This window comes from Hypanus sabinus, chromosome X1, assembly GCF_030144855.1.
Source record: "Hypanus sabinus isolate sHypSab1 chromosome X1, sHypSab1.hap1, whole genome shotgun sequence".
NCBI classification, from domain to species: Eukaryota; Metazoa; Chordata; class Chondrichthyes; order Myliobatiformes; family Dasyatidae; genus Hypanus; species Hypanus sabinus.
In genome coordinates, this window is record NC_082738.1 from 27018796 (window position 1) to 27042743 (window position 23948).

The 23948-nt window shown below is 44.5% G+C and overlaps 1 protein-coding gene across 4 annotated transcripts in view; it reads right to left on the reverse strand.

Annotated features, from left to right (window-relative positions):
* LOC132384724 (rho guanine nucleotide exchange factor 25-like) overlaps positions 1-23948 on the reverse strand; it is a 407339-nt gene that overhangs the window by 56698 nt on the left and 326693 nt on the right. For all 4 annotated transcript variants that reach the window (XM_059956128.1, XM_059956127.1, XM_059956131.1 and 1 more), the window contains 2 exons: positions 22866-23137; positions 15915-16043 (listed from right to left, as the gene is read on the reverse strand). In XM_059956128.1, coding sequence (XP_059812111.1) covers positions 15915-16043; positions 22866-23137 — 401 coding nt within the window. The remainder of the gene's footprint in view (positions 1-15914; positions 16044-22865; positions 23138-23948) is intronic.

The following is a 23948-nucleotide window of genomic DNA, read 5'->3' on the forward strand; positions in this document are numbered from 1 at the left end:
TTGGGAAGTAACACATTTTAAGCTGCTGAACTCACACTAGCAGCGGAATAACAATGAGTAGAGAAATACAAACATCCCACATTCAAAGTTCAGATTAAATTTATTATCAAAGTACATATACAGTATGTCACCATCTACTACCCTGAGATTCATTTTCCTGCACAGGCATTCAGAGTAAATACAAAGAAATATGATAGAGTCAATGAAAAACTACACACAAAGTCTGACAAACAACCAATGTGCAAAAGAAGACAAACTGTGCAAATAGAAAAAAGCAAATAATAATATTAATAAAAAATTATGTAAATCTCCAGAAAACCACAATACTAAACACTACTAGTGCTAAGGGAGTCCTCGTGCAGGATACCCTTAAGGTTAACCTCCAGGTTGAGTCAGTGGTGAAGAAGGCGAATGCAACGTTGGCATTCATTTCTAGAGGAATAAAGTATAGGAGCAGGGATGTGATGTTGAGGCTCTATAAGGCACTCATGAGACCACACTTGTGCAGTTTTGGGCTCCTTATTTAAGAAAGGATGTGCTGACGTTGGAGAGGGTTCAGAGAAGATTCACTAGAATGATTCTGGGAATGAGAGGGTTAACATATGAGGAATGTTTGACCGCTCTTGGACTGTACTCCTTGGAGTTTAGAAGAATGAGGGGGGACCTCATAGAAACAGTTTGAATGTTGAAAGGCATGGACAGAGCGGATGTGGCAAAGTTGTTTCCCATGGTGGGGGAGTCTAGTACGAGAGGGCACGACTTGAGGATTGAAGGGCGCCCATTCAGAACAGAGATGCGAAGAAATTTTTTTAGCCAGAGGGTGGTGAATCTGTGGAATTTGTTGCCACGGGTGGCAGTGGAGGTCGAGTCATTGGGCGTATTTAAGGCAGAGATTGATAGGTATCTGAGTAGCCAGGGCATCAAAGGTTATGGTGAGAAGGTGGGGGAGTGGGACTAAATGGGAGATTGGATCAGCTCATGATAAAATGGTGGAGTAGACGCGATGGGCCGAATGGCCGACTTCTTCTCTGTCTTATGGTCTTACTAGGTTTTGTATGTGATCCATACAGATCATTTCATCACATTAAAGTATTGAGGTAGAACAAGGAAAAATTAGTAACAGAATGCAGAATAAAGTGTTACAGTTATAGAGAAAATGCAGTGCAGGCAAACAATGAGTTTCAAGGTCATAACAAGGTAGATTGTGAGGCCAAGCATCCACCTTGTTGTACTAGCAGACAATTCAATAGTCTCAACAGAAGTCTTAAAAGAAGTTGCTTTTGAGGCTGGAGGTATGTGATTTTAGGCTTTTGTCTCTTCTACCCAATTGGAAAGGGAGCAGAAAATGTTCAGGGTGGGAGGGATATTTGGTTAGGTAGGCTATTTTACCGACCCACTGCGAAGATAGGCAGGGAGGAAGGTGTGACGCTGAGGTATGAGGATTGAGCATGTTTTATGTAGGGGCCCCAGTCTTTGACCTTGTCTAACAGGTGCAAGGTACTCCCTGACTGTATGGATGTTAGCAAAGACTATAGGGGCAATGGTAGCCTGGGACAGGAGACCTTTAAGGAACGTGTTAGTGTAGAGTTGGGGGAATAGTTACTGCTTTCTGCAGCTGTGTCTTGGGATCCCATAGACTGAAAACTCTGCCATATGCCAACGTGAAAGGGGTTGAGGGGAACGGAATGGAGGTTAGGGGGAGAGGATGGGATGTAGGGAGGAAATATAGATCTTGGGATACAAGTCCATAGCTCCCTGAAAGCGGCAACGCCACTGGTAAAGAAGATGTACGACATGCTTGCCTTATTGCTTAGGGGATTGAGTATAAAGACTGGAAAGTCATGTTGTAACTGTATAAAACTTTGACAAGCCACATTTTAAGTATTGGGTGCAGCTCTGGTCACTCTATTACAGGACAGGTCTGGAGGCTTTGGAAAGGGTGTAGAAGTGATTCACCAGGATGCTGCCTGGATTAGTGAGGATATAAAGGGCGTTTGAACAACTTGGGTTGTTTTCTTGGGAGTGTTGAAGGCTGAATGGTAACCCAATAGAAGTTCACAAAATTATGAGAGGCATAGATAGGGTAGATAGTCAGAACCTTCCCCCCACAGTAGGAATGTCAAATACCAGACAGCATTAGTTTAAGATGAGAGGAGGAACATTTAAAGGAGATGTGTGGGACAATTATTTTTACACAGAGAGCGGTAGATGCTTAGAACGGGCCACAGGGGAAGTAGTGGGGGCAGATACATTCACAACTTTTAAGAGGTATTTAGACACACATGTGAAGAGGCAGGGAATGGAAGGATATGCAGCCAAATTGAATTTGTTTTCATTGGCATTCTGGTTGGCACAGCATTGTGGGCCAAAGGGGTTGTTCCTGTACTATGCTCTTCTAGTTGCCATAGCCCAACAACATAGGTGGAACTAATAGACAGCCAGCAAAGGCAAAGTATGTGAAACCAAGGTCCAAATGAACAAGTCAGACCACCAGAGTGATATCCTTTAGATTATGTGTAAAGTGGCCCAGCACAGAGGCTGGTGTTGGGATGGGGTTTCCATTGGTGTGGATGTCACATGAACTGAGCCGGATTCAATATGAATCGGAGAACTGGAATTGCTGATGTCACTTTAATCTAAAAAAGTTTAAAGCCAGATCTACAATCCTGAGCGGGTGCAAGGTCCTGAAGTGCGAGAAGGTTATAAATTTAAAGAGAAAAGTAAAATAAAAAGCAGCGTGGTTAATCATCAGCATGAAACAGGAAGGAGCAGAGTTTAATGGTCATAATGTCTTCGTAAACAAAGTAAATTCAAAGAGAATTGGTAAAAAGTTAAAATTTAAGATGGTGTATCTGATTGCACAGATCTTTCAGAACAAAAGTGATGAACTAATGGCACAAATAAAGAGAAATGGTTTTGACTTGTCAGCTGCTACTACGGCATTGTTGCATGGCAACCAAGATTGGGCATTAATTATTCCAGGGAGCTTAATATTTAGAAAGGAGAGGGCTAATCATGGGTACATTAGGGCAATGGGGAGGATTAATCTTGGTCCTGTGGAATAGTACAGGGGGTTCAATATGAATGGAAATATGACATAACAGCAACAACATAACAGGAGAGAGGATTAGTTAACAAATGAGAAGAACTTGCAGTGCAGGTATTAAAAATGATAAGGGGATTTATATAGCCTCTAACAACCATGTCTAGCTCTTGGCCTTTATGTGTGGCTTAGCCACTAAGCCCATGGAACTATTCCTACTGATAGGACAAGGGGCAAAGGCAGGTTACTGACACCTTAAAACCAGCTGCTCGTCAACTGTGATTGGCAGCTTATCTAGGAGAATGGAAATACCAAACTCAAGCCTCCACAAAGAAATCTGCAGATGCTGGAAATTCAAACAACAACACACACAAAATGCTGGTGGAACACAGCAGGCCAGGCAGCATCTATAAGGAGAAGCACTATAAGGAGAGTCCTGACGAAGGGTCTCAGCCCGAAACGTCGACAGTGCTTCTCCCTATAGATGCTGCCTGGCCTGCTGTGTTCCACCAGCATTTTGTGTGTGTTGTTTGAACTCAAGCCTCCACTGCCTTGTGGTTATACTCACTCATGGGGAAGGTTCGGGAGTAAACCCTGAGGGAAAATCTGGAGCTGGAGTCCCTAAGGCAGTCCTATGTTAAGTTCAACATTAACTGGCAACTCTTGTGATACCGCTGGTGCTAAACTATATCGGTCTCTGCCGTTCCTTTGGGCTCATCAGACGCGTGGAGAGGGGAGCTTGCTACATGGGCAACAGCTTACTCTCCACATCGTACTGACCATGCTTGTGTATCACGTAGACTGCTGGGAAGCAACATCTATTATCAAACACAACCAACAAAGATGGATTTAATCTTAGAGGGGGATTTAATTTTCAATAAGTCCTGGGACAAAAAATTTGAATGCTTCAAAGAATGGATTGGGGCAGCTTTTAGAATAACACATAATGGCAACACATTGTCTTTGAGCTTATCTTGTGCAACAAGACCAGATTGATCAGTAAACTTGGAGAAGGTTCAAATGAAGACATAAGGAATATGACCAGTGGCATGCTCACTGAGTCTCACAAGCATGACTGTCAACGTGATTTTATGAAGGGGACACAGTGTGGACAAACAGAGGAGATTTTTGAGGACACTGCGAGAAGCAGGTGATATAGGGACTGGGAGAGATTCGGAACAAGTCACAAGATCAACTGTGATCTTTACTGAACATTGTAGGAGATTCCAGACGATGGACTACTCTTGCAGCCATTTCTAATATTCTTCCTTGAGCTCTTCAGAAACCATGTACGATCAACACTATTGTGCACTTTAATCCTGCTATCAATCTGATAATCACTCTGGTGCTATCTGTCTGTGTGGAGTTTGCATCTTCTCCCTGTGACTGTGTGGGTTTCCTCTCACACTCCAAAGGTGTTTACTGGCCACTGTAAGTTGCCCTCAGAGTATGGCTCTGGGGTGGAAATGGCAGTGGAGCAGGGGGAGCTGATGGGAATGTGGGGAGAATAGATCACAGGAAAATAGAAGATAAAATGGAATTGACGGACTTAGGCGCTACTGGGCATCTCGCTATGTTGTAAAGAGATGAAATTTTATAGAACTCTGGCCAGGCCGCATCTGGAAAACTACATTCAGTTCTGGTCGCCCCATTACAGGAGGGCCTGAATTGGAGGGCTTGTGCTATAAAGAGAGAGTGGATAGATGCGAGTTGTTTTCTTTGGAGCAGCTGAAGTGGGAAGAACAGCCAGAGGTCGTGGTACATATTGGTATCAATGACATAGGCAGGAAAAGGGAGGAGATCCTGAAAGCAGACTACAGGGAGTTAGGAAGGAAGTTGAGAAGCAAGACTGCAAAGGTAGTCATCTCAGGATTACTGCCTGTGCCATGTCACAGTGAGTATAGGAAAAGAGTGAGGTGGAGGATAAATGTGTGGCTGAGGGATTGGGGCGAGGGCAAGGATTCAGGTTTCTGGATCATTGGGATCTCTTTTGGGGCAGGTGTGACCTGTACAAAAAGGACGGGTTGCACTTGAATCCCAGGGGGATCAATATCCTGGTGGGGAGGTTTGCAAAGGCTATTGGGGAGAGTTTAAACTAGGATTGCTGGGGTTGGGAACCAAACTGAAGAGATGGAGGAAGGGGGTGTTGGCTCACAAGTAGAGAAAGCTTGGAGACAGTGTGAGAGGGAGGATAGGCAGGTGATAGAGAAGGGACGCACTCAGACTGATGGTTTGAGATGTGTCTATTGTAATGCAAGGAGTATTATCAACAAAGCGGATGAGCTTAGAGTGTGGATCAGTACTTGGAGCTATGATGTTGTGGCCATTACAGAGACTTGGATGGCTCAGGGGCAGGAATGGTTACTTCAAGTGCTAAGCTTTAGATGTTTCAGAAAGGACAGGGAGGGAGGCAAAAGAGGTGTGGGTGTGGCACTGCTGATCAGAGGTAGTGTCACGGCTGCAGAAAAGGAGGAAGTCATGGAGGGATTCTCTACGGAGTCTCTGTGGGTAGAGGTTAGCAACAGGAAGGGGTCAATAATTCTACTGGGTGTTTTTTATAGACCACCCAATAGTAACAGGGACATCGAGGAGCAGATAGGGAGACGGATTCTGGAAAGGTGTAATAATAACAGGGTTGTAGTGGTGGGAGATTTTAATTTCCCAAGTATTGATTGGCATCTCCCTAGAGCAAGGGGTTTAGATGGGGTGGAGTTTGTTAGGTGTGTTCAAAAAGGTTTCTTGACACAATATGTAGATAAGCCTACAAGAGGATCTGGTATTGGGAAATGAAACTGGTCAGGTGTCAGATCTCTCAGTGGGAGAGCATTTTGGAGATAGTGATCACAATTCTATCTCCTTTACCATAGCATTGGAGAGGGATAGGATCAGGCAAGTTAGGAAAGCATTTAATTGGAGTAAGGACTGAAAAGCTTGAGCATGTAGATATTAAGAAAGAGGACGTACTGGAGCTTTTGGAAAGCATCAAGTTGGATAAGTCGCCGGGACCAGATGAAGTATACCCCAGGCAACTGTGGGAGGCAAGGAAGGAGATTGCTGAGCCTCTGGCGATGATCTTTGCATCATCAATGGGGACGGGAGAGGATTCTGGAGGATTGAAGGGTTGCGGATGTTCCTTTATTCAAGAAAGGGAGTAGAGATAGCCCAGGGAATTATAGACCAGTGAGTCTTACTTCAGTGGTTGGTAAGTTGATGGAGAAGATCCTGAGAAGCAGGATTTATGAACATTTGGAGAGGCATAATATGATAAGGAATAGTCAGCATGGCTTTGTCAAAGGCAGTTCATGCCTTACGAGCCTGATTGAATTTTTTGAGGATGTGACTAAACACATTGATGATGATAGAACAGTAGATGTAGTGTATATGGATTTCAGCAAGGCATTTGATAAGATACCCCATGCAAGGCTTATTGAGAAAGTAAGGAGGCATGGGATCCAAGGGGACATTGTTTTGTGGATCCAGAACTGGCTTGCCCACAGAAGGCAAAGAGTGGTTGTAGACGGGTCATATTCTGCATGGTGGTCGGTGACCAGTGGAGTGCCTCAGGGATCTGTTCTGGGACCCCTTCTCTTCATGATTTTTATAAATGACCTGGATGAAGAAGTGGAGGGATGAGTTAGTAAATTTGCTGATGACACAAAGGTTGGAGCTGTTGTGGATAGGGTGGCGGGCTGTCAGAAGTTATAGCAGGACGTTAATAGGATGCAAAAATGGGCTGAGAAGTGGCAGATGGAGTCCAACCCAGATAAGTGTGAGATGGTTCATTTTGGTAGGTCAAATATAATGGCTGAATATAGTATTAATGGTAAGACTCTAGGCAGTGTGGAGGATCAGAGGGATCTTGGAGGACATCGGACACTCAAAGCAGCTGTGCAGGTTGACTCTGTGGTTAAGAAGGCAAACGGTGTATTGGCCATCATCAATCGTGGGACTGATTTCACGAGCTGAGAGGTAATGTTGCAGCTATATAGGGCACTGGTCAGACCCCACTTGGAGTACTGTGGTCGCCTCACTACAGGAAGGATGTGGAAACCATAGAAAGGGTACAGAGGAGATTTACAAGGATGTTTCTGGGATTGGGGAGCGTGCGTTATGAGAATAGGTTGAGTGAACTCGGCCTTTTCTCCTTGGAGTGACGGAGGATGAGAGGTGACCTGATAGAGGTGTATAAGATGATGAGAGGCATTGATCGTGTGGATAGTCAGAGGCTTTTTCCCAGGGCTGGAATGACTAGCAACAGAGGGCACAGGTTTAAGGTGCTAGGGAGTAGGTACAGAGGAGGTGTCAGGGTAAGTTTTTTACTCAGAGAGTGGTGAGTGCGTGGAATGAGCTGCCGGCGACGGTGGTGAAGGCAGATTCAATAGGGTCTTTTAAGAGACTCCTGGATAGGTACATGGAGCTCAGAGGGCTATGGGTAACAACCCTAGGTAGTTTCTAAGGTAAGGACATGTTCAGCACAGCTTTGTAGGCCGAAGGGTCTGTGTTGTTTTGTAGGTTTTCTATGTTTCTATGTTTTAACAGGCACTGGGGGAAGACTTGAAAGAAGTTTATAAGATTATAAGAGGTAATAGTAGGCAGCTGGTATCTTTTTCATAGGGTGGAACTGGCATGTATTTAACATGGTGGGGAGGGGGTTAAGTTTTTCTGTTTATACAGAGAGTGATGGGTACCTAGAACACAAAGCCACCAATGCTGGTGGAGGCAGATACATGTGTTTAAGAGGCTTTTAGACAGTCACATGAATATGCAGAGAATGCTGGGATATGGACATTTTGCAGTCACAAAGGATTAGTTTAGCTGGGCACTCAACAACTAGGTTAATTATTTGAGTATAACATTGTAGGCTGAATGGTGTGTAACTTTCCATGCTGTGTAACTTTATGACTCTATTGTGCTTAAAATAAAGTTTCACCATGTTAGCTCTCATCATTATTGTGATACCATTAACTACCTTCTGACTCAGAGACATGAAGCCTAATGATAGGGTAAACTGAAACTTATGCAAAGGGCGAGAGGCTTCAGACAAAGTGTGGTAGGGTTGAATCTCACAGTGGAGTCTCACCTGGTTGGGGGCTACTGATGACTGCGTCATCCACTGTCCCCATTTCTCCCTGTCTCAGTGAACTTCAGGCTGCTTCTCCAGCCGAGCCCAGGGTTGGCCTTTACAGCCGCGAGCTTTGGGCGAACTTTTATTAATGTTCTCTGCTGCCATGCATGCATTCTCTTGCAGACTGGTGAAACAGCTATTGTACTGTAACACTGGCACTGGCCCAGTTCATCAAGAGGATTAGCAGGGATCAATAATCTATCAATGTCCTGTTTTGAGAAAAACACACACTCTCTTTTCCTGGAAAATAAGACAAAATTCTGGCAAGACTGAAAGTGCAAGGGTGGCAAAATACTGCAAAGAATAGTTATTAATTTCCTGTTCTAAACAATAAACTTAACACAAACCTTTTATTCTATCTTCTTGGAAAAAGTTATTGAGATTGAATGTAGCAGAGTTGTGTTAATAACCACTCTAATCATTAATTTAGCTCTCTCCGGGATTAAAGGGCACAGTCTCAATTTAACCAATGGATTTCTGGGAAATGAGTTTGCTTTTGGCATCGAAGAGTCTGGCTCAGATTATTTCTGTGCAATTAGTCACATACAAACCTCTAAGAACATTGACTTGGAAGGATATGTCCACTTGTGAACCGGGCAAAAGAAAGCTTGTGCAACAGCAAGTTACATTTAACCCCGTGCGCTATTCTGGAGGGAAGCTAGGATGGAGACTTTAAGTGGGAAGGTCCAACATGCAACAAGGATGGTGCCGTTGTGTGCCCTTCAACTTGAGAGAGTCACAGAACACTACAGCACAAAAGCAGGCCCTTCAGCCCATCTTGTTTATGCTGAACTGTTATTCTGCCAACTTCCATTGACCACATGGCCCTCCATACCCTCCCATCCATGTACTTATCCAAATTTCACTTAGTTTTTGAAATTGAACTCGCATCCATCACTTCTTCTTGTTGCTCCTTCCACACTTTCACCCTCAACCTGTGATTTCTAGTTCACCCAGCCTCAGTGGGAAAAGCCTGCTTACAATTACCCTATCTATACCCCTCATAATTTTAGGCTTTCACTAAAAGGAAGAAGGAAGAGTCAAGACCACCTGAGTTGCTCGAAGGTCAACTTCTGAAGCATGAATGCTGTTGCAAGTTGGGAAGATTTGAAGCCAACTTGTGCACAGCAAAATCTCACAATGTAATAGCAAACAGATAATGTGTTTTAGTGATGTTAATTGAAAGCCACATGCTGGCCAGGAGACAGAGAGACATACCCTGTATAGCATAGAAAGAGGTTTCTTCAAACTACTATGACTGCACTCAATGGCCACTTTATTAGGTACATCTGTACACCTGCTCGTTAATGCAAATATCTAAACAACAAAACATGTGGCAGCAACTCAATGCATAAAAACACGCAGGCATGGTCAAGACGTTCAACTTTTGATGAGACCAAACATTAGAAAGTGGAATAAATATGATCTAAATGACTTTGACCGTGGAATGATTGTTGGTGCCAGACGGGGAGGTTTGAGTATCTCAGAAACTGCCGATCTCCTGGGATTTTCACAACAGTCTCTAGGGTTTACAGAGAAAGGTATGAAAAACTAAAGAAAATCCAGTGAGCGGTAGTTCTGTGGGTGAAAAACCTCGTTAATGAGAGAGGTCAGAGGAGAATGGGCATACTGGTTCAAGCTGACAGGAACTCAAATAACCATGTGTTACAAGTGGTGTGCAGAAGAGTGTTTCTGAATGCACATCATGTCAAATCTCGAAGTGGATGAGCTACAGCAACAGAAGACCATGAACATCTACTCAGTGGCGACTTCATTAGGCAGAAGAGGTATCATATGAAGTGACCACTGAGTGCACAGCACAGAAACCTACCATGTTGATGCTGCCTCCATTCAGTCCATAGCCTTCAATGCACTGGGCAGAGGACAAACCCAATTCCCCGTTACTGCCCAGCCCTGCTGTTCACTAAAATAACATCGCAGGATTCTGGGGCAGTAGATGGGGCTGCATTTTATCTAATTATCTGAGTAACGTAGCCTCCAACACCACAGCAGTCCCTCAGCACTGCACCAGAGCACCAGAATAGAGCTTTGGAGGGGTCTTGAAGCTACCACGTTCTGGAGCAGAGCTCCATCTCCCTTTCCCTCGCCGATCTGAATTTTTCCGCAGATTGTCATATCACAGAGGACACTACTTGCAGTGGCCGATTAACCCACCCACGCGCACACGTCATTGGACGGTCCCAGTGGGAAGTGCTCACTTGAAGTAAAAAAAGAAATCCCGGAAATGTACAACAGTAAAAATATCGGGAGAATTTGGATTAAATCCGAGCAGAAATCCAGTGGCTTGCACCTGATTAGTGCTCCACCCAGAGGCACCTCAGTGGCACGGCTGCCTCACAGGTCCAGAGATGCAGATTTGATCTTGACCTCGGGTGCTGTCTGTGTGGAGTTTGCACGTTCTTCCCTGGTTGCTCTGCTTTTCTCCCCACATCCCAGAAACATGGGGGTTGTTGGGTTAACTGGCTGCTGTTAAGTCGCTCCCTGTGTGCAGGTGATGGTTAGAATGCAGGCAGAGTGACGTGGGATCAGGCGCATTCCCCAAACGCCCCCAGCCGGTTCTGTCCACGCTCCCAGTGACTGAACATTTTAAACATTCCAGGTTGCATGGTCGTGCATGCATGATCCTTCCAACGAGTGAGATATCCTGCAATTGGGAGTCAGCTCTGGAACGCTGAAAGCTCGGGGGTATCTAGGTGGCCACCATGAGTGTCCCACTGCACACTCGGAAAAACTGAAGCAAGTCCTGGATCACCCCGAGAGGTGCAATTAACCAAGGGGCTTCTGGGATTGCTCCATTTTGCCCTTCTCTGCAGTGACGGATTGCAACCCAGCCGCAAAATGAGAGGAGAAATTAACAGATCAGGGCACAGATTCACAGCTGCTGACGCGGTGCAGAAACTGGGTGGGCTCAGGCATCGAGAGGATGAACCGTATCTATCAGGCCACTTGACCTCAGCACCGCTGGCATTACAGCCACTGCTACCAAAAAGCAACAAATTTCAAAACTCATGTCAGTGACCCCACCGCTGCCTGGAAGGAGTTTGTACATTCTCCCCATGACCGCATGGGTTTCCTTCAAGCTCTCCTGTTTCTACCCACAGTTCAAAGACATTTAGGTTAGTAGGTTATCAATCATTGTAAATTGTCCCGTAATTAGGCGAGGGTTAAATCAGGAGCTGCTGGTTGGCACGACTCGAGTGGCCTGTTCTGTACTGTACCTCAATAAATAAATAAACCTAATTCCAATTCAGAGTCAGCAGGATGATTGCAGTACCGCCACGCAGAAGGAACACTGACATTCACGATTTTTATGCATTGAGGTCACAAGCCAATTGTAAACTCGGCAGCTGAATTTCCCATCACCTTTTAAGTCTCTGTTTATGCTAACTTTCAATTACTGTGCTTTTTTCATTGAAAGGTCAGCTTGAATGATTTGACATTTGAAGAAGAGTGCAACAGAACTGTTCGAATTCCTTTTAATGAAGGTCAACCTGCTGATTATCCCGAGTTTGTGTTGACACAACTTCCCCTCATTCCTGGGTTAGGATGATAGGTCACGGGCCAGTACGGGATCCCTTTTTCAGCCCACAATAATATGTATGGCTGGCAAAGTGACCACCTGGGCTACAGGTGTCACTCTTCCAGCTATCTTGCTAAGTGTGAGACTGAACAAAGGTGCCATTGCTTCATATGGGTCTGTGCTTGTAAATGTTGGCAGTGGTGGAATGGGACCAGTCGTTGGTGACTGTTGGGGGCTGTTGATCAGTAGGTGGGCAAAGCTTGTGGTGTGGGGGGGGGGGGGTGGTCAATCAGTTAGGATGATAATTGGCCATGGAAGTATTGACCTTAAAGAGGATCCGTGTCAGTTGGTGTCTGAGTGCTTGGCTTGTGGGTTGGGACCCTCACTCTAATCCTGTATTGAGAATCCAGTCTTTGGAGATCCTGCGCTTAACATGAGCTGGTCACCCCTCCACAGGAAGACAGCAGAGAGGAAATGGACTGGGCCATTACAGACCCAGTTGCCAAATGGTCAAAACCTAAAGATAGAGACCCACTCCAAAAAACTAAACAGAAGAGGTTTAGAAAAAAGGCCACAAATATCAAACGCCACCTTCCCTGTGCTAGGAGCCTCTCCGGATTATTCTGGAGAGGAATACACATTTCAGGACAAGTGTCCTGATGAAGGGTCTCAGTCTGAAACGTCGACTGTCTGTTCCTCTCCTGACCTCCAGCATTTTGGAAGAGTTGCTCTGGATTTCCAGCATTTGCAGAATCTCCTCTGTTTAGATCATCATGTTGCTTTCCTTCCTCCTACCTCAATGTCATTATGTATGGAATGGTCTGCATGGATGCCGAAGTTCTTCACTGGATCTTGGTACATGTGACAATAATAAACCAATGCCGATTCCAATAAGATCACATAAACAGATGTAACTCTGAACTATAATGAAGTACCTTGACAGGACGACCACCTACCACCAGTAGAAACTTCGCCCTTAGGTTCAACCCTTCCAGTGTAACCAGACACTGGTTTCCCCCCAGGCATATACAGCCCTCATACATCCCCTTCATGAGCCAAACCCTAGCATCCCAGGGCCCTCTCCACACCACAGCAGCATACTTCTGACCCTCAGCCACCAGAGAAGTACTCCCCCGCACTCACACCCCACAAGCACCCTAACCCACCCCCCCCCCCACACACACACACACACACACACACACACACACATACACACTCAGTAGCATAGCAGTTAGCGTAACACTTTACAGTGCCAGCGACCCAGGCAAGGGGTTGTATGTTCTGTCCGTGACCACATGGGTTTCCTCCAGGTGCTCTGGTTTCCTCCCACTGTCCAAAAGGTGTGCGGGTTAGTAGGTTAATTGGTCACATGGGTGTAATTGCGTTGCGTGGGCTTGTTGGGTTGGAAGGGTCTGTTACTATGCTGATTCTCTAAATAAAGTAAATACAATACTTGGGTCTCCCATCTGTGACCCCCTCCTCCCCACCCATAATAAAAATAAACAGTCCCGTTTGCTAGCATTTTGCCCCATAACCTTCTAAACCTTCCCAACTGTCTTTTACAAGTTGTTATTGCACCTGCTTCAATTACTTCCTCTGGCAGTCCATCCCACATACAGACCATTATTTGTCTAAAAAAGTTATCCCTCAGGTTCCTGGTATCAGTTTCCCCTGCACCCTCTGCTTCTTGATTCCCCAAGCCTGGGAGAGAGACTTGGTATATAAACACCGTATCTACAGTACGTTCCTAACTCTCGTCTCCCCCCACCCCCCCCCCCCCCCCACAAACAGATCCTTTACTCCAGCTGAAGGAAGGTCAGTGAGCCTCTGGTGGGCAAAGGAAATGCTTCAAAGATGACATCAAAATCAGCCTGAAGAAATTCAACATTACATCTGAGAACTGGGAAGGTGTTGAACTCGATGGACCTGGAGGAAATCTGCTCAGGAGGGAGCTGCACTACATGAGAACGACCTCCGCTGTGCCGCAGAGAGCAAGCGGCAGCTGTGAAAGGAGAGAATGAACAACCAGAAGACCCAGCCACTGACCAGAGTCACCACCTACTCTTGCCCACTCTGCACCAGAATATGTGGATCCCAGATCTGCCTCCACGGCCATCAGTAGACAACCCCTGAAGAGACCATCACATTCAACTCCAGTGATTGCACTACTATTTCCTGCAAACTGACACGCTAACCCTTTAAACAATGCTACGCAGATGATGTAAAAACACTATAAAACAGTCTTTTGCAAACTTGTGGGAATACGTAACAGAATTGGGAATTAATACCCAATATTGAGACATGAAATTATTATGACTACAAACTCTTGTGTACTTGGTGTTGGGCACTAGCATTAAACTGGACATGAACTCTCTCAGTGGGTGTAAGATTTTGTTAGTCTCTTCTTTTGGTTTCACTCTCTGTCAATCAGTATTCAGTTTCTTTGTCTGTTTCACTCTCCTGGTTGACACATCTAACCTCCAACGGAGCTCCTCAGTTAGGTCAATCTCTTTCGCAGTGCCTTATTGACTTTTGCGTTGCCTTGATTTCTCTTAAGCGAGTGCCGTCAAAAGAATTGTATATAAACAGGCCAATAATTGTGGAATAAGTGGACCAGAATCCTATGTTTTCATGGATAGTATCTCTCAACATCTTCATAAAAGCTGAATAATGTCGACAATATGTCCTTCCCTACCTTGTAAAACTAGATCATTTATCTTGCTTTTCTTAGAAAAACTTCAAATGGGTCACTCTGTGCCTCAGAAACCTGCGTCATTGATACTCAGTGGCTACTTTACTAAGGACTTTCTAGGCCTAATAAAGTGGCCACTGAGTGTATGTTCATTGTCTTCTGCTGCTGTAGCCCGTCCACTTCCAGGTTTGATGTGTTGTGCATTCAGAGATGCTCTTCTGTGCATCACTGTTGTAACACTGAGTTACTGTCACCTTCCTGTCAGCTTGAACCAGTCTGGCCATTCTCCTCTGACCTCCCTCAGTAACAAGGCGTTCTCACCCACAGAACTGTCGCTCACTGGATGTTTGTTTTGTTTTTCACACCATCCTCTGGAAACTCTAGAGACTGTTGTGTGAGGAAATCCCAGGAGATCAGCAGTTTCTGAGATACTCAAACCACCCTGTCTGGCACCAACTATCATTCTGCTGTCAAAATCACTTAGGACACATTTCTTTCCCCATTCTGATGTTTGGTCTGAACAACAGTTGAACCTCTTGACCATGTCTGCATGCTTTTATGCATTGAGTTGCTGCCACATGATTGGCTGATTCTCTGCCCAGGGAAGCAGTTGGGGCTCCTTCACTAAATATATTTAAGATACAGTTAGATAGGTGTTTACATAGTAGAGGAATTAAGGGTTATGGGAAAAAGGCAGGTAGATGGAGCTGAGTTCACAGACAGATCAGCCATGATCTTATTGAATGGCGGGACAGGCTGGATGGGCCGGATGGCCTACTCCTGCTCCTATTTCTTACATTCTTATGTTACTGAGCAGGTAATATAGTGGCCACTGAGTACATATTCCAATGCCTCATGTCCTTCCAAATTGATATAAAGTTCAGATCCATTTTCTTCATGCCCTCATGAAAATTGTATATCAACCAATTAGCTCCCAGTTAAAAAGGTTTGAGCTGTTCTTTATTACTGATTAATGTCATATCTGCTGTTTATCTGGTTGGCTTTATCTTGTCTATCTTAGTAATCTGAATCACCAACAGAGTTCTGTGACAGAGTCACAATTTCTTAAACAGGCTGTTCAGCCCATTGAGCCTGTGCTGACCATCAACCATCTAATTACACTTATCCTATTCAAACTTATTTTATTCAGCCTACATTCACACTGACTCCGCCCAGAGATTTTGGGACGTGGGAGGAAACTGGAATACCCACGGGAAGCCCGCACGGTCACAGGGAGAATGTGCAGACCCCACACAGACAGCACCAGAGGAGGGGATGGACCGGGGTCACTGGACTGGGAGCTCTACCAGCAACAACACTGTATTTCCCTTCTTGCTATTTTATTTAAGTGTGACTTTACCCTCTGCATTTCTACTAATGTTTGATTGATCTTACGGGATGGATTTTCTCCACAACTATAATCTCAACCAAATGCTTTATGGGAAATGTCTCTGTTTGTGTGGATATTTTGTAGAGCAAACCAAAGCAGGAAGAAATTACACCCACAACTTACTGCAGTATCCTTTTCTTCTACCTCTTTCTTCGGCTCATCGCAAAGGACTGGAGGTGCCTCTGGAATTACTTCTGTTACCCGTTCATCTCTGGATGATCTGCGGCTACCTGGCCCATCCTTCCGTTCCTTCTGTGAAGATCAACAAGAATTTGATTAGTGAATCAGTGGGGCTGCCACGTGAACCGGATGTCAAAGCCTGTAGACTATAGGTCGGAAGCCCAGAGGCCAGCCCTGGATCTGGAAGACTGTTCATGTGCGTGGGTGGGTAGGAGGGAGGAAAGGGGCTTGTTTTGCTGTTGCTTTGTTGCTTGTTATGTTCTGTTTCATTTTATTCTGCATTCTGCTGAGCATTGCAGGCATCTTATGTTGGCACCGGAATGGATGGCGACTTCTTGTTACTATCATCAGGAAGGAGGTACAGGAGCCTCAATGCTTCAGGAATAGCTTCTTCCCTAACAGTCCATAAACCAATGAACACAACCTAATAACCCTTTATCTTTGCTCTGTTTATTAACTTCTATAATTTATAGATTTTTATGGCTTTGTGCTGTGGTGCTGCCACAAAATAACAAATTTTGCGTCATATAAATCAGTGATAATCTGATTCTGATTCTGAGCTAGCTGTAGGAATGTGAGGGATTGTAAAATATATTATTGCATATTTTATCCCCTGAAATGGAGTCGGAGGGACTCAAAAAGGGAAGGATCAGAGATGGGCAAGGTAAATGGGAAGTCATGGTGGAAACCGGCAGCTAAAGGGATAAAATTCTGAGTTCTATCTGGGTGGTCCTCCCCTCCCACTGGACCAGCCTTTCTGTCTAATGTATTAGAACACAGAACAGTACAGGCCCTTTGGCCCACAATGTGTTGACTTTTTAAACTTCTCCTAGGTCAATCTAACACTTCTCTCCTCCATTTTTCAATCATCCATGTGCCTATCTAAGAATTCCTTAAATGCCCCTAACTTATCTGCCTCTACCACCATCGCTGGCCCAGCATGCACTCACCTCTCTGTAATCACTTTAAAATTATGCCCCTCATGTTAGCCATTTCCACTCTGGCAATCCATTTGATCTATGCCTCTTATCATCTTGTACATCTTTATCAAATCACCTCTCATCCTCCTTCATTCCAAGGTGAAAAGTCCTAGCTTGCTCAACCTATCCTCATAAGACAGGCTCCCTAATCCAGGCAGCATCCTGGTAAATCTCCTCTACACCCTCTCTAAAGCTTCCACATCTTGAGGCAACCAGAACTGAACACAATATGCCAAGTGTGGTCTAACCAGGGTATTAACCTCATGATTCCCACCATCTACAACGTGACCCTGCCAGCAGTCACATCTCCCCTACTCCTCCCCTGAACGCACTTTTCAGGGAACGCACTCTTTGTGACTCCCTGCTGCCCTCTTTCATCCCTACCCCACACCCCCCCCCTTTCCATGTGACCAGAAGAGAAGCAGACTCTTCCCATCGCACCATCCAGGAGCCCACACAATCATTAAATGGATTGCTGTCCCTGTTCCTTGAAAAACACACTGCCGGTTCATAGAGTTCGAAGCGCAGGTGAACCATATGGTTAAAATGTAAGTTGCCTGAAATACAATTTGTAAACCACTGGCCCACAGGTTGTCTGTGTTGAACCCACAACCTCATGACTCAGATCTGAAGCTAATGTTAACTGGCTCAATTGGAAAAGGCAGCAAATTATAGCTTAGTTTGTTAGAGCTCAGTTGTCGGTAACTAGTACTGTTTGAAAGGGTGAAATTACTGCATTTAGGGACACATTAATCAGGCCAGTCAGTGCAGACTTCAGAAATATAAGTCAGGAGATGAAAGAAACACAGAAAGATAAAAGATAAGAAACCTATCGAATATTTGAAGGCCTAGATAGAGTGGATGTGGAGAGGATGATTCCTATAGTGGGGCAGTCCAGGACCAGAGGGCACAGCCTCTAAGTAGAAGGATATTCCTTTAAAGCAGAAACAAGGAGGATTCTTGTAGCCAGAGGGTGATGAATCTGTGGAATTTATTGCCACAGGTGTCTGTAGAGGCCACGTCATTGGGTATATTTTAAGCGGAGGTTGATAGGTTCTTGATTAGTCAAGGTGTCAAAGGTTATGGTGAGAAGTCAAGAAAATGGGGTTGAGAGGGATAATAAATCAGCTCTGATTCAATGATGCAGCAGACTCGATGGGCTGAATGGCCTAATTCTGCTCCCATATCTAATGGTCTTAAATAACAGCAGTGGTTAGCCTTTCAAGCTTTTCAATGTGATCATGTATACAATTCATTGTGGTCTCAAGGGCAATGAAGAAGGTCATCTGAGGTTACAAGGGGATTCTGATCAACTTGGGAAATGGCCCAAGAAGTTACAGATGGAACTTAACATGGACTAGTGTGAGATGTTTCATGTCGGGAAGTTAAATCATGGCAGGACTTGCATAGTGGCACGTATGAAGTGCTGGAGGAACTCAGCAGGTCAGGCAGTGTCTGAGGGGAATAAACAGTAATGAAGCCTTTCATGAAGTCTCATCCCGAAACAGCAACTGCTTACTCCCCTCCATCGATACCGCCTGACTTGCTGAGTTCCTCCAGCATTTTGTGTGTGTCATTTAAGATTTCCAAAATTTGCAGAATCTCACGTTCGGGATTTACACCGTAAATGGTAGGGTCTGAGGAGTGTTGCAGAACAGTGAGAATGAGGGGGCAAAGTAAATGGTTCCTGAAAGTGGGAACAAAGGCAGACAGAGTGGTGAAGAAGGTGTCTGCATGCTGGCCTTCATCAGTCAGGATACTGAGCACTGGAGTTGGGATATCATGTTACAGCTGCACAAGGCAATAAATCAGAATCAAGTTTATTATCACAAACATGTGACGTGAAATTTGTTAACTTAGCAGCAGCGGTTCAAGGCAATACATAATCTAGCAGAGAGAGAGAAAAAAAAATAAACAAGTAAATCAATTATGTATATTGAACAGATTTTTTTAAATGTGCAGAAACAGAAATACTGCATAGTAAAAAAAGTAAGATAGTGTCCAAAGCTTCAATGTCCATTTAGGAATCGGATAGCAGAGGGGAAGAAGCTGTTCCTGAATCGCTGAGTGTGTGCCTTCAGGCTTCTGTACCTCCTACCTGGTGGTAACAGTGAGAAAAGGGCATGCCCTGGGTGCTGGAGGTCCTTAATAATGGACGCTGCCTTCTGAGACACCGCTCCCTAAAGATGTCCTGGGTACTTTGTAGGCTAGTGCCCAAGATGGAGCTGACTAGATTTACAACTTTGTAATTGATGAGACAGCACTTGCAGCATTGTGTACAGTTCTAGTTTCCCGGTGATAGGAAGGATGTAATGAAGCAGGAAAGATTCTCAAGGGTTTTACTGGATCTGGAAGGCTTGACTTATAGGGAGAGACTGGATTGGCTGGCACTTTTTCCCCTGGAGCACAAGAGGCTGGAGGTGACTTTAATCATGAGGAGTATAAAATCATGACTATAGATAAGGTGAGTGATTACAGTCTTTTCTCCAGGGTAGGGGAATCTAAAACTAGAGGGCATGGGTTTAAAGTGAGAGGGGGGAGATTTAAAAGGGACCTGAAGCAACTTTTCATACAGTGGGTATAAGGAATGAGCTGCCAGAGAAAATGATAGCGGTGGGTACAAGTACAATGTTTAAAAGAGATTTTGACAGATTTTGAAAGATAAGAAAAGTTTAGAAGGAAATGGGCCAAATGCAAGGAAGTGAAACTTGCTTAGGTAGACCATGAACAAGCTGAGCTGAACAGCCTCTTTTATAACTCAATGACTCGACCTTAATACTACATTCCCTCTCTTTCCCGTTGATGTCATTGTAGAAGATTCCAAGATTAAAAGGCAGAGGTTTAGGAGAAGGGGTAGGAAATCTGAGGAAATCTGGGGGATCTGAAGAAAAATTCTTTCACCCACAGGCTCGATGTAATCTGGGAACATGCTGCCTGAAGGAATCAGAGACTATCACAACGTTTAACTCAATGAGTGCTTGAATCACCAAAGCAGAAAATGCTATGGACTAAGTGAGCATAAGACCATAAGACATACTGTTGGAGTAGACTTATGCCATTTGGCTCATCAAGTTTGCTCAACTATTCAATCTTGACTAGTATTTAAATTAACCTCATTCTCTTGTCTACTTACAGTAACCCTTAACCTTCCTGTGCTGGTCAATGGGGTTAGTATGTATGTGTACTTGATGGACAGATGGACCAAAGGGTCTGTTTCTGAACTCTGTGACTCTACAACTCTAAAGCATGGACATGCTTTACATAAATAGAATTAAATCTTTGCCTTCTTAAACGTATTCAGTGACTTGGCCTCCTCAGCTACTGTGTCATCAGCAAATTTGCTAATGTTACTTGAATCCCTTCATCTAAATCATTAATGTATATTGTAAACAGCTGCGGTCCTAGCACCGAACCTTGCGGTACCCCACTGGTCACAGCCTGCCATTCCAAAAGGGACCTGTTAATCGCTACTCTTTGTTTCCTGTCAGCCAGCCAATTTTCAATCCATGTCAGTACTTTGCCCCCAATACCATGTGCCCTAATTTTGCCCACTAATCTCCTATGTGGGACTTTATCAAAAGCTTTCTGGAAGTCCAGGTACACTACATCCACTGGATCTCCCTTGTCCATTTTCATAATTACATCCTCAAAAAACTCCAGAAGATTAGTCAAGCATGATTTTCCCTTCATAAATCCATGCTGACTCGAACTGATCCTTCTACTGCTATCCAAATGTGTCGTAATTTCCTCTTTTATAATTGACTCCAGCTTCTTTCCCACCACTGACGTCAGGCTAATCGGTCTATAATTCCTTGTTTTCTCTCTCCCTCCTTTCTTGAAAAGTGGGACAACATTAGCCACCCTCCAATCAGCAGGAACTGTTCCTGAATCTATAGAACATTGGAAAATGATTACCAATGCGTCCACGATTTCTGGAGCCACCTCTTTAAGTACCCTGGAATGCAGACCATCAGGTCCTGGGGACTTATCAGCCTTCAGACTCAACAGTCTATCCAACACCGTTTCTTGCCTAATATAAATTTCCTTCAGTTCATCCTTTACCCTAGTTCCTTTGGCCACTATTACAACTGGGAGATTGTTTGTGTCTTCCCTAGTGAAGACAGATCCAAAGTACCTGTTCAACTCGTCTGCCATTTCCTTGTTCCCCATAATAAATTCACCCGTTTCTGTCTTCAATGGCCCAATTTTGGTCTTAACTATTTTTTTGCTATTCATATACCTAAAGAAGCTTTTACTATCCTCCTTTATATTCTTGGCTAGTTCATCATCTATGAGTCTGTACACTCCTCCCTGTGAAATGAGTGAGTTTTTCTCTGGGTGCTCCAGTTTCCTCCCACAGTCCATAGACGTACCGGTTGGTAGGTTAATTGGTCATTGTAAAAATCATTCTGTGATTAGGCGAGGGTTAAATCAGGGGATCGCTGGGCTGCACATCTCGTAGGGCCGGAATGGCCTATTCCATGTCGTACCTCAGCAAATACATAAATAAATAATATTCTACATTCTAGGAAATAAAGTCCGAAGCTATTCAACCTTTCCCTATAACTCAGGTCCTCAAATCCCAGCAACATCCTTGTAAATTTTCTCTGCACTCCTTCAATCTTATTTACATCATTCCTGTAGGTAGGTGACCAAAACTGCACACAATACTCCAAATTAGGCCTCACCAATGTTTTATACAATGTCAACATAATATCCCATCGTATAAGGGAAGGGGAATTAGATTCTCCTCCCTTATTCTTCTAAACTCAAGTGAAAGCAAATCTAATCTCTCCTTATACAGCAGGGTAGGTCATCATGAAACAGTATGTGGTGAATACGGATAAAAGAACTGCACAAAGCCTGCAGTGATAGATAGCCTCTGTTTGGTGATCACACAGGAACAGCAAAGGACAAGGTTAATCCTAAAGTAATAATTCAAGGGCCTCCCAGATAAAAATGTGATTTGCACAGAGGGTGGGATTGTCTTCCAGTAACTGTTGTTGAATCTTTTCTTCTGAGGGTGAATTGAGCTGTTGCATAAGAAGGAAGAATGTGAAGCAGGTCCGTGATTTACTGATGATTCAAACAGCCTCATTTGTAACACAGCACAAGTTCCTTCCCTAAACAAGTGACATTATTAGATCTTACTGTATCTGTTTGACTGTTATTGAGTTCAGGTTTTGTAAAGATCATCATTACTGCTCAGTTGATCTCAGTTTCCCTTCAAGTTTTTCTTAACCCGGGGAAGTCCTGCACAAACATGGAACCAGGTCTTTTATCCAAGATGCTGATACGCAGGCCCCAGGTCACGAATCCTCCCATTTACCAAGACCAATTTAGCAACATGCCTTGCTGTTCTCTCCCCAGTGTGATCTGAAGGCAGTGGTGGTGATGGTTTTGGAGAGGGGAAAGTTGGTGGGAGGGGAAGCAAGGGGAAAGGGATGCAAAAGCAAGAAAGCAGAAGGCAAGAAAATGCAGATGCCAGATATCTGAAATAAAATCATAAAATATTGCAAACACACAACAGGCCAGGCAGCATCTGTGGAGAGAGAACACGTTAAGTGATGACCTTTCATTAAAGAGTCCGACAAATGATGCTGGTATAGGCCAAATTCAGGTAATGAATGGGTTCTGACTTTACAGATGCCCATAAATTAATCTTGTCCATAAGTTGGAAAGAAAAGATACATTTGATATTGTAACCACACCTCCACGGTGTTATATGAATGCCGTCAAACACACATCTGATTGGTGTCCATAAGGCGAGCCTGTGATGCTGCTGCAAGCAAGGTTTTCAATGTTCCTGTACCTCACCTTCATATGAATGTGAGAATGCACTTGTCTTTAACTTGTTAACACAACTTTAAACTTGTTTGCAGCTTTATTTGCAGGAAAGTGAAAGGGCTCTTACCACATCCTGAGCTTCGCTGCCTTTGTTGACGATGCCCAGGTCGATACTCTTCCTGCGCTCCGTTTTCTTGGGCTTACACTCCAGCTTCTTCACTCGCCTGTTGACCTTGCTGCTGCTCAACTTGCGGACCGGGCTGGTCAGCCACTTCTTCAGTGTGCTCACTGAGTGCTTGGAGCTGGGCGAGCTGGGGGCCGAGCTGGTGGACGGCTGTGGCTGGATGGAGGCCGCGGAGGTGGAGATGCTGCCATCACTGCCCGTCACGGAGTACGACTCTGCAAAGAGAGGGGCAGGGCCTTTCAGTGCAAGCTTGACTATCCCCTGCATTTAACTTCAGCTCGCCCTTCTGCTTCCAAACCCTTGGCATGAAATGATGGCAGAGCTGAGAGGTTGCATTTGTTATATTTTCTTACAAGATCAGGGGACATTCAGCCCATTGAGTCTACACTGGCTTACACAACAATCCCATCTATCTCACCCTCCACTTAGCTCCCTGTAAACCAATCTCCTTAACCTGACAGAGACAGGAAGAGAGTGCAGTTGCTGGAATCTGGAGCAACACACAAAACGCTGGAGGAACTCAACGGGTCAGGCAGCATCCGTGGGTGGAAATGTTCAGTTGATGTTTCAAGTCAAGAGCCTTCATCTGGGCCGAAACCCTGATGTAGGGGACAAAAGCAGAGAAGGGTTGATCATAAGACATAGGAGCAGAATTAAGCCATTCAGTTCATCGAGTCTTCTCTGCCATTCCAACAGCACTGATTTATTATCCCTTTCAACCCTATTTTCCTGCCTTCTCCCCTAAACTTTGACGCCCATACTAGCCTAGATCCTATCGACCTCCACTTTAAATATGCCCAATGACTTGGCCATTGGTTGAAGGAGGAACTGGATAACCACAAATGGCAGAAAGGACTGGAAGGGTATGTTATTGCAATGTGTGAATCGGAGGCTGGGAGGGAACCTGATTAAAACATATTAAAATTTAAGAGGCATAGACAGGGGAGATAGTCAGTCTTTCAGTGCAGATCAAAGGTAACACCTGAAACATCAACTGCCCTTTTCCCTCCACAGAGGGTGGCAAAA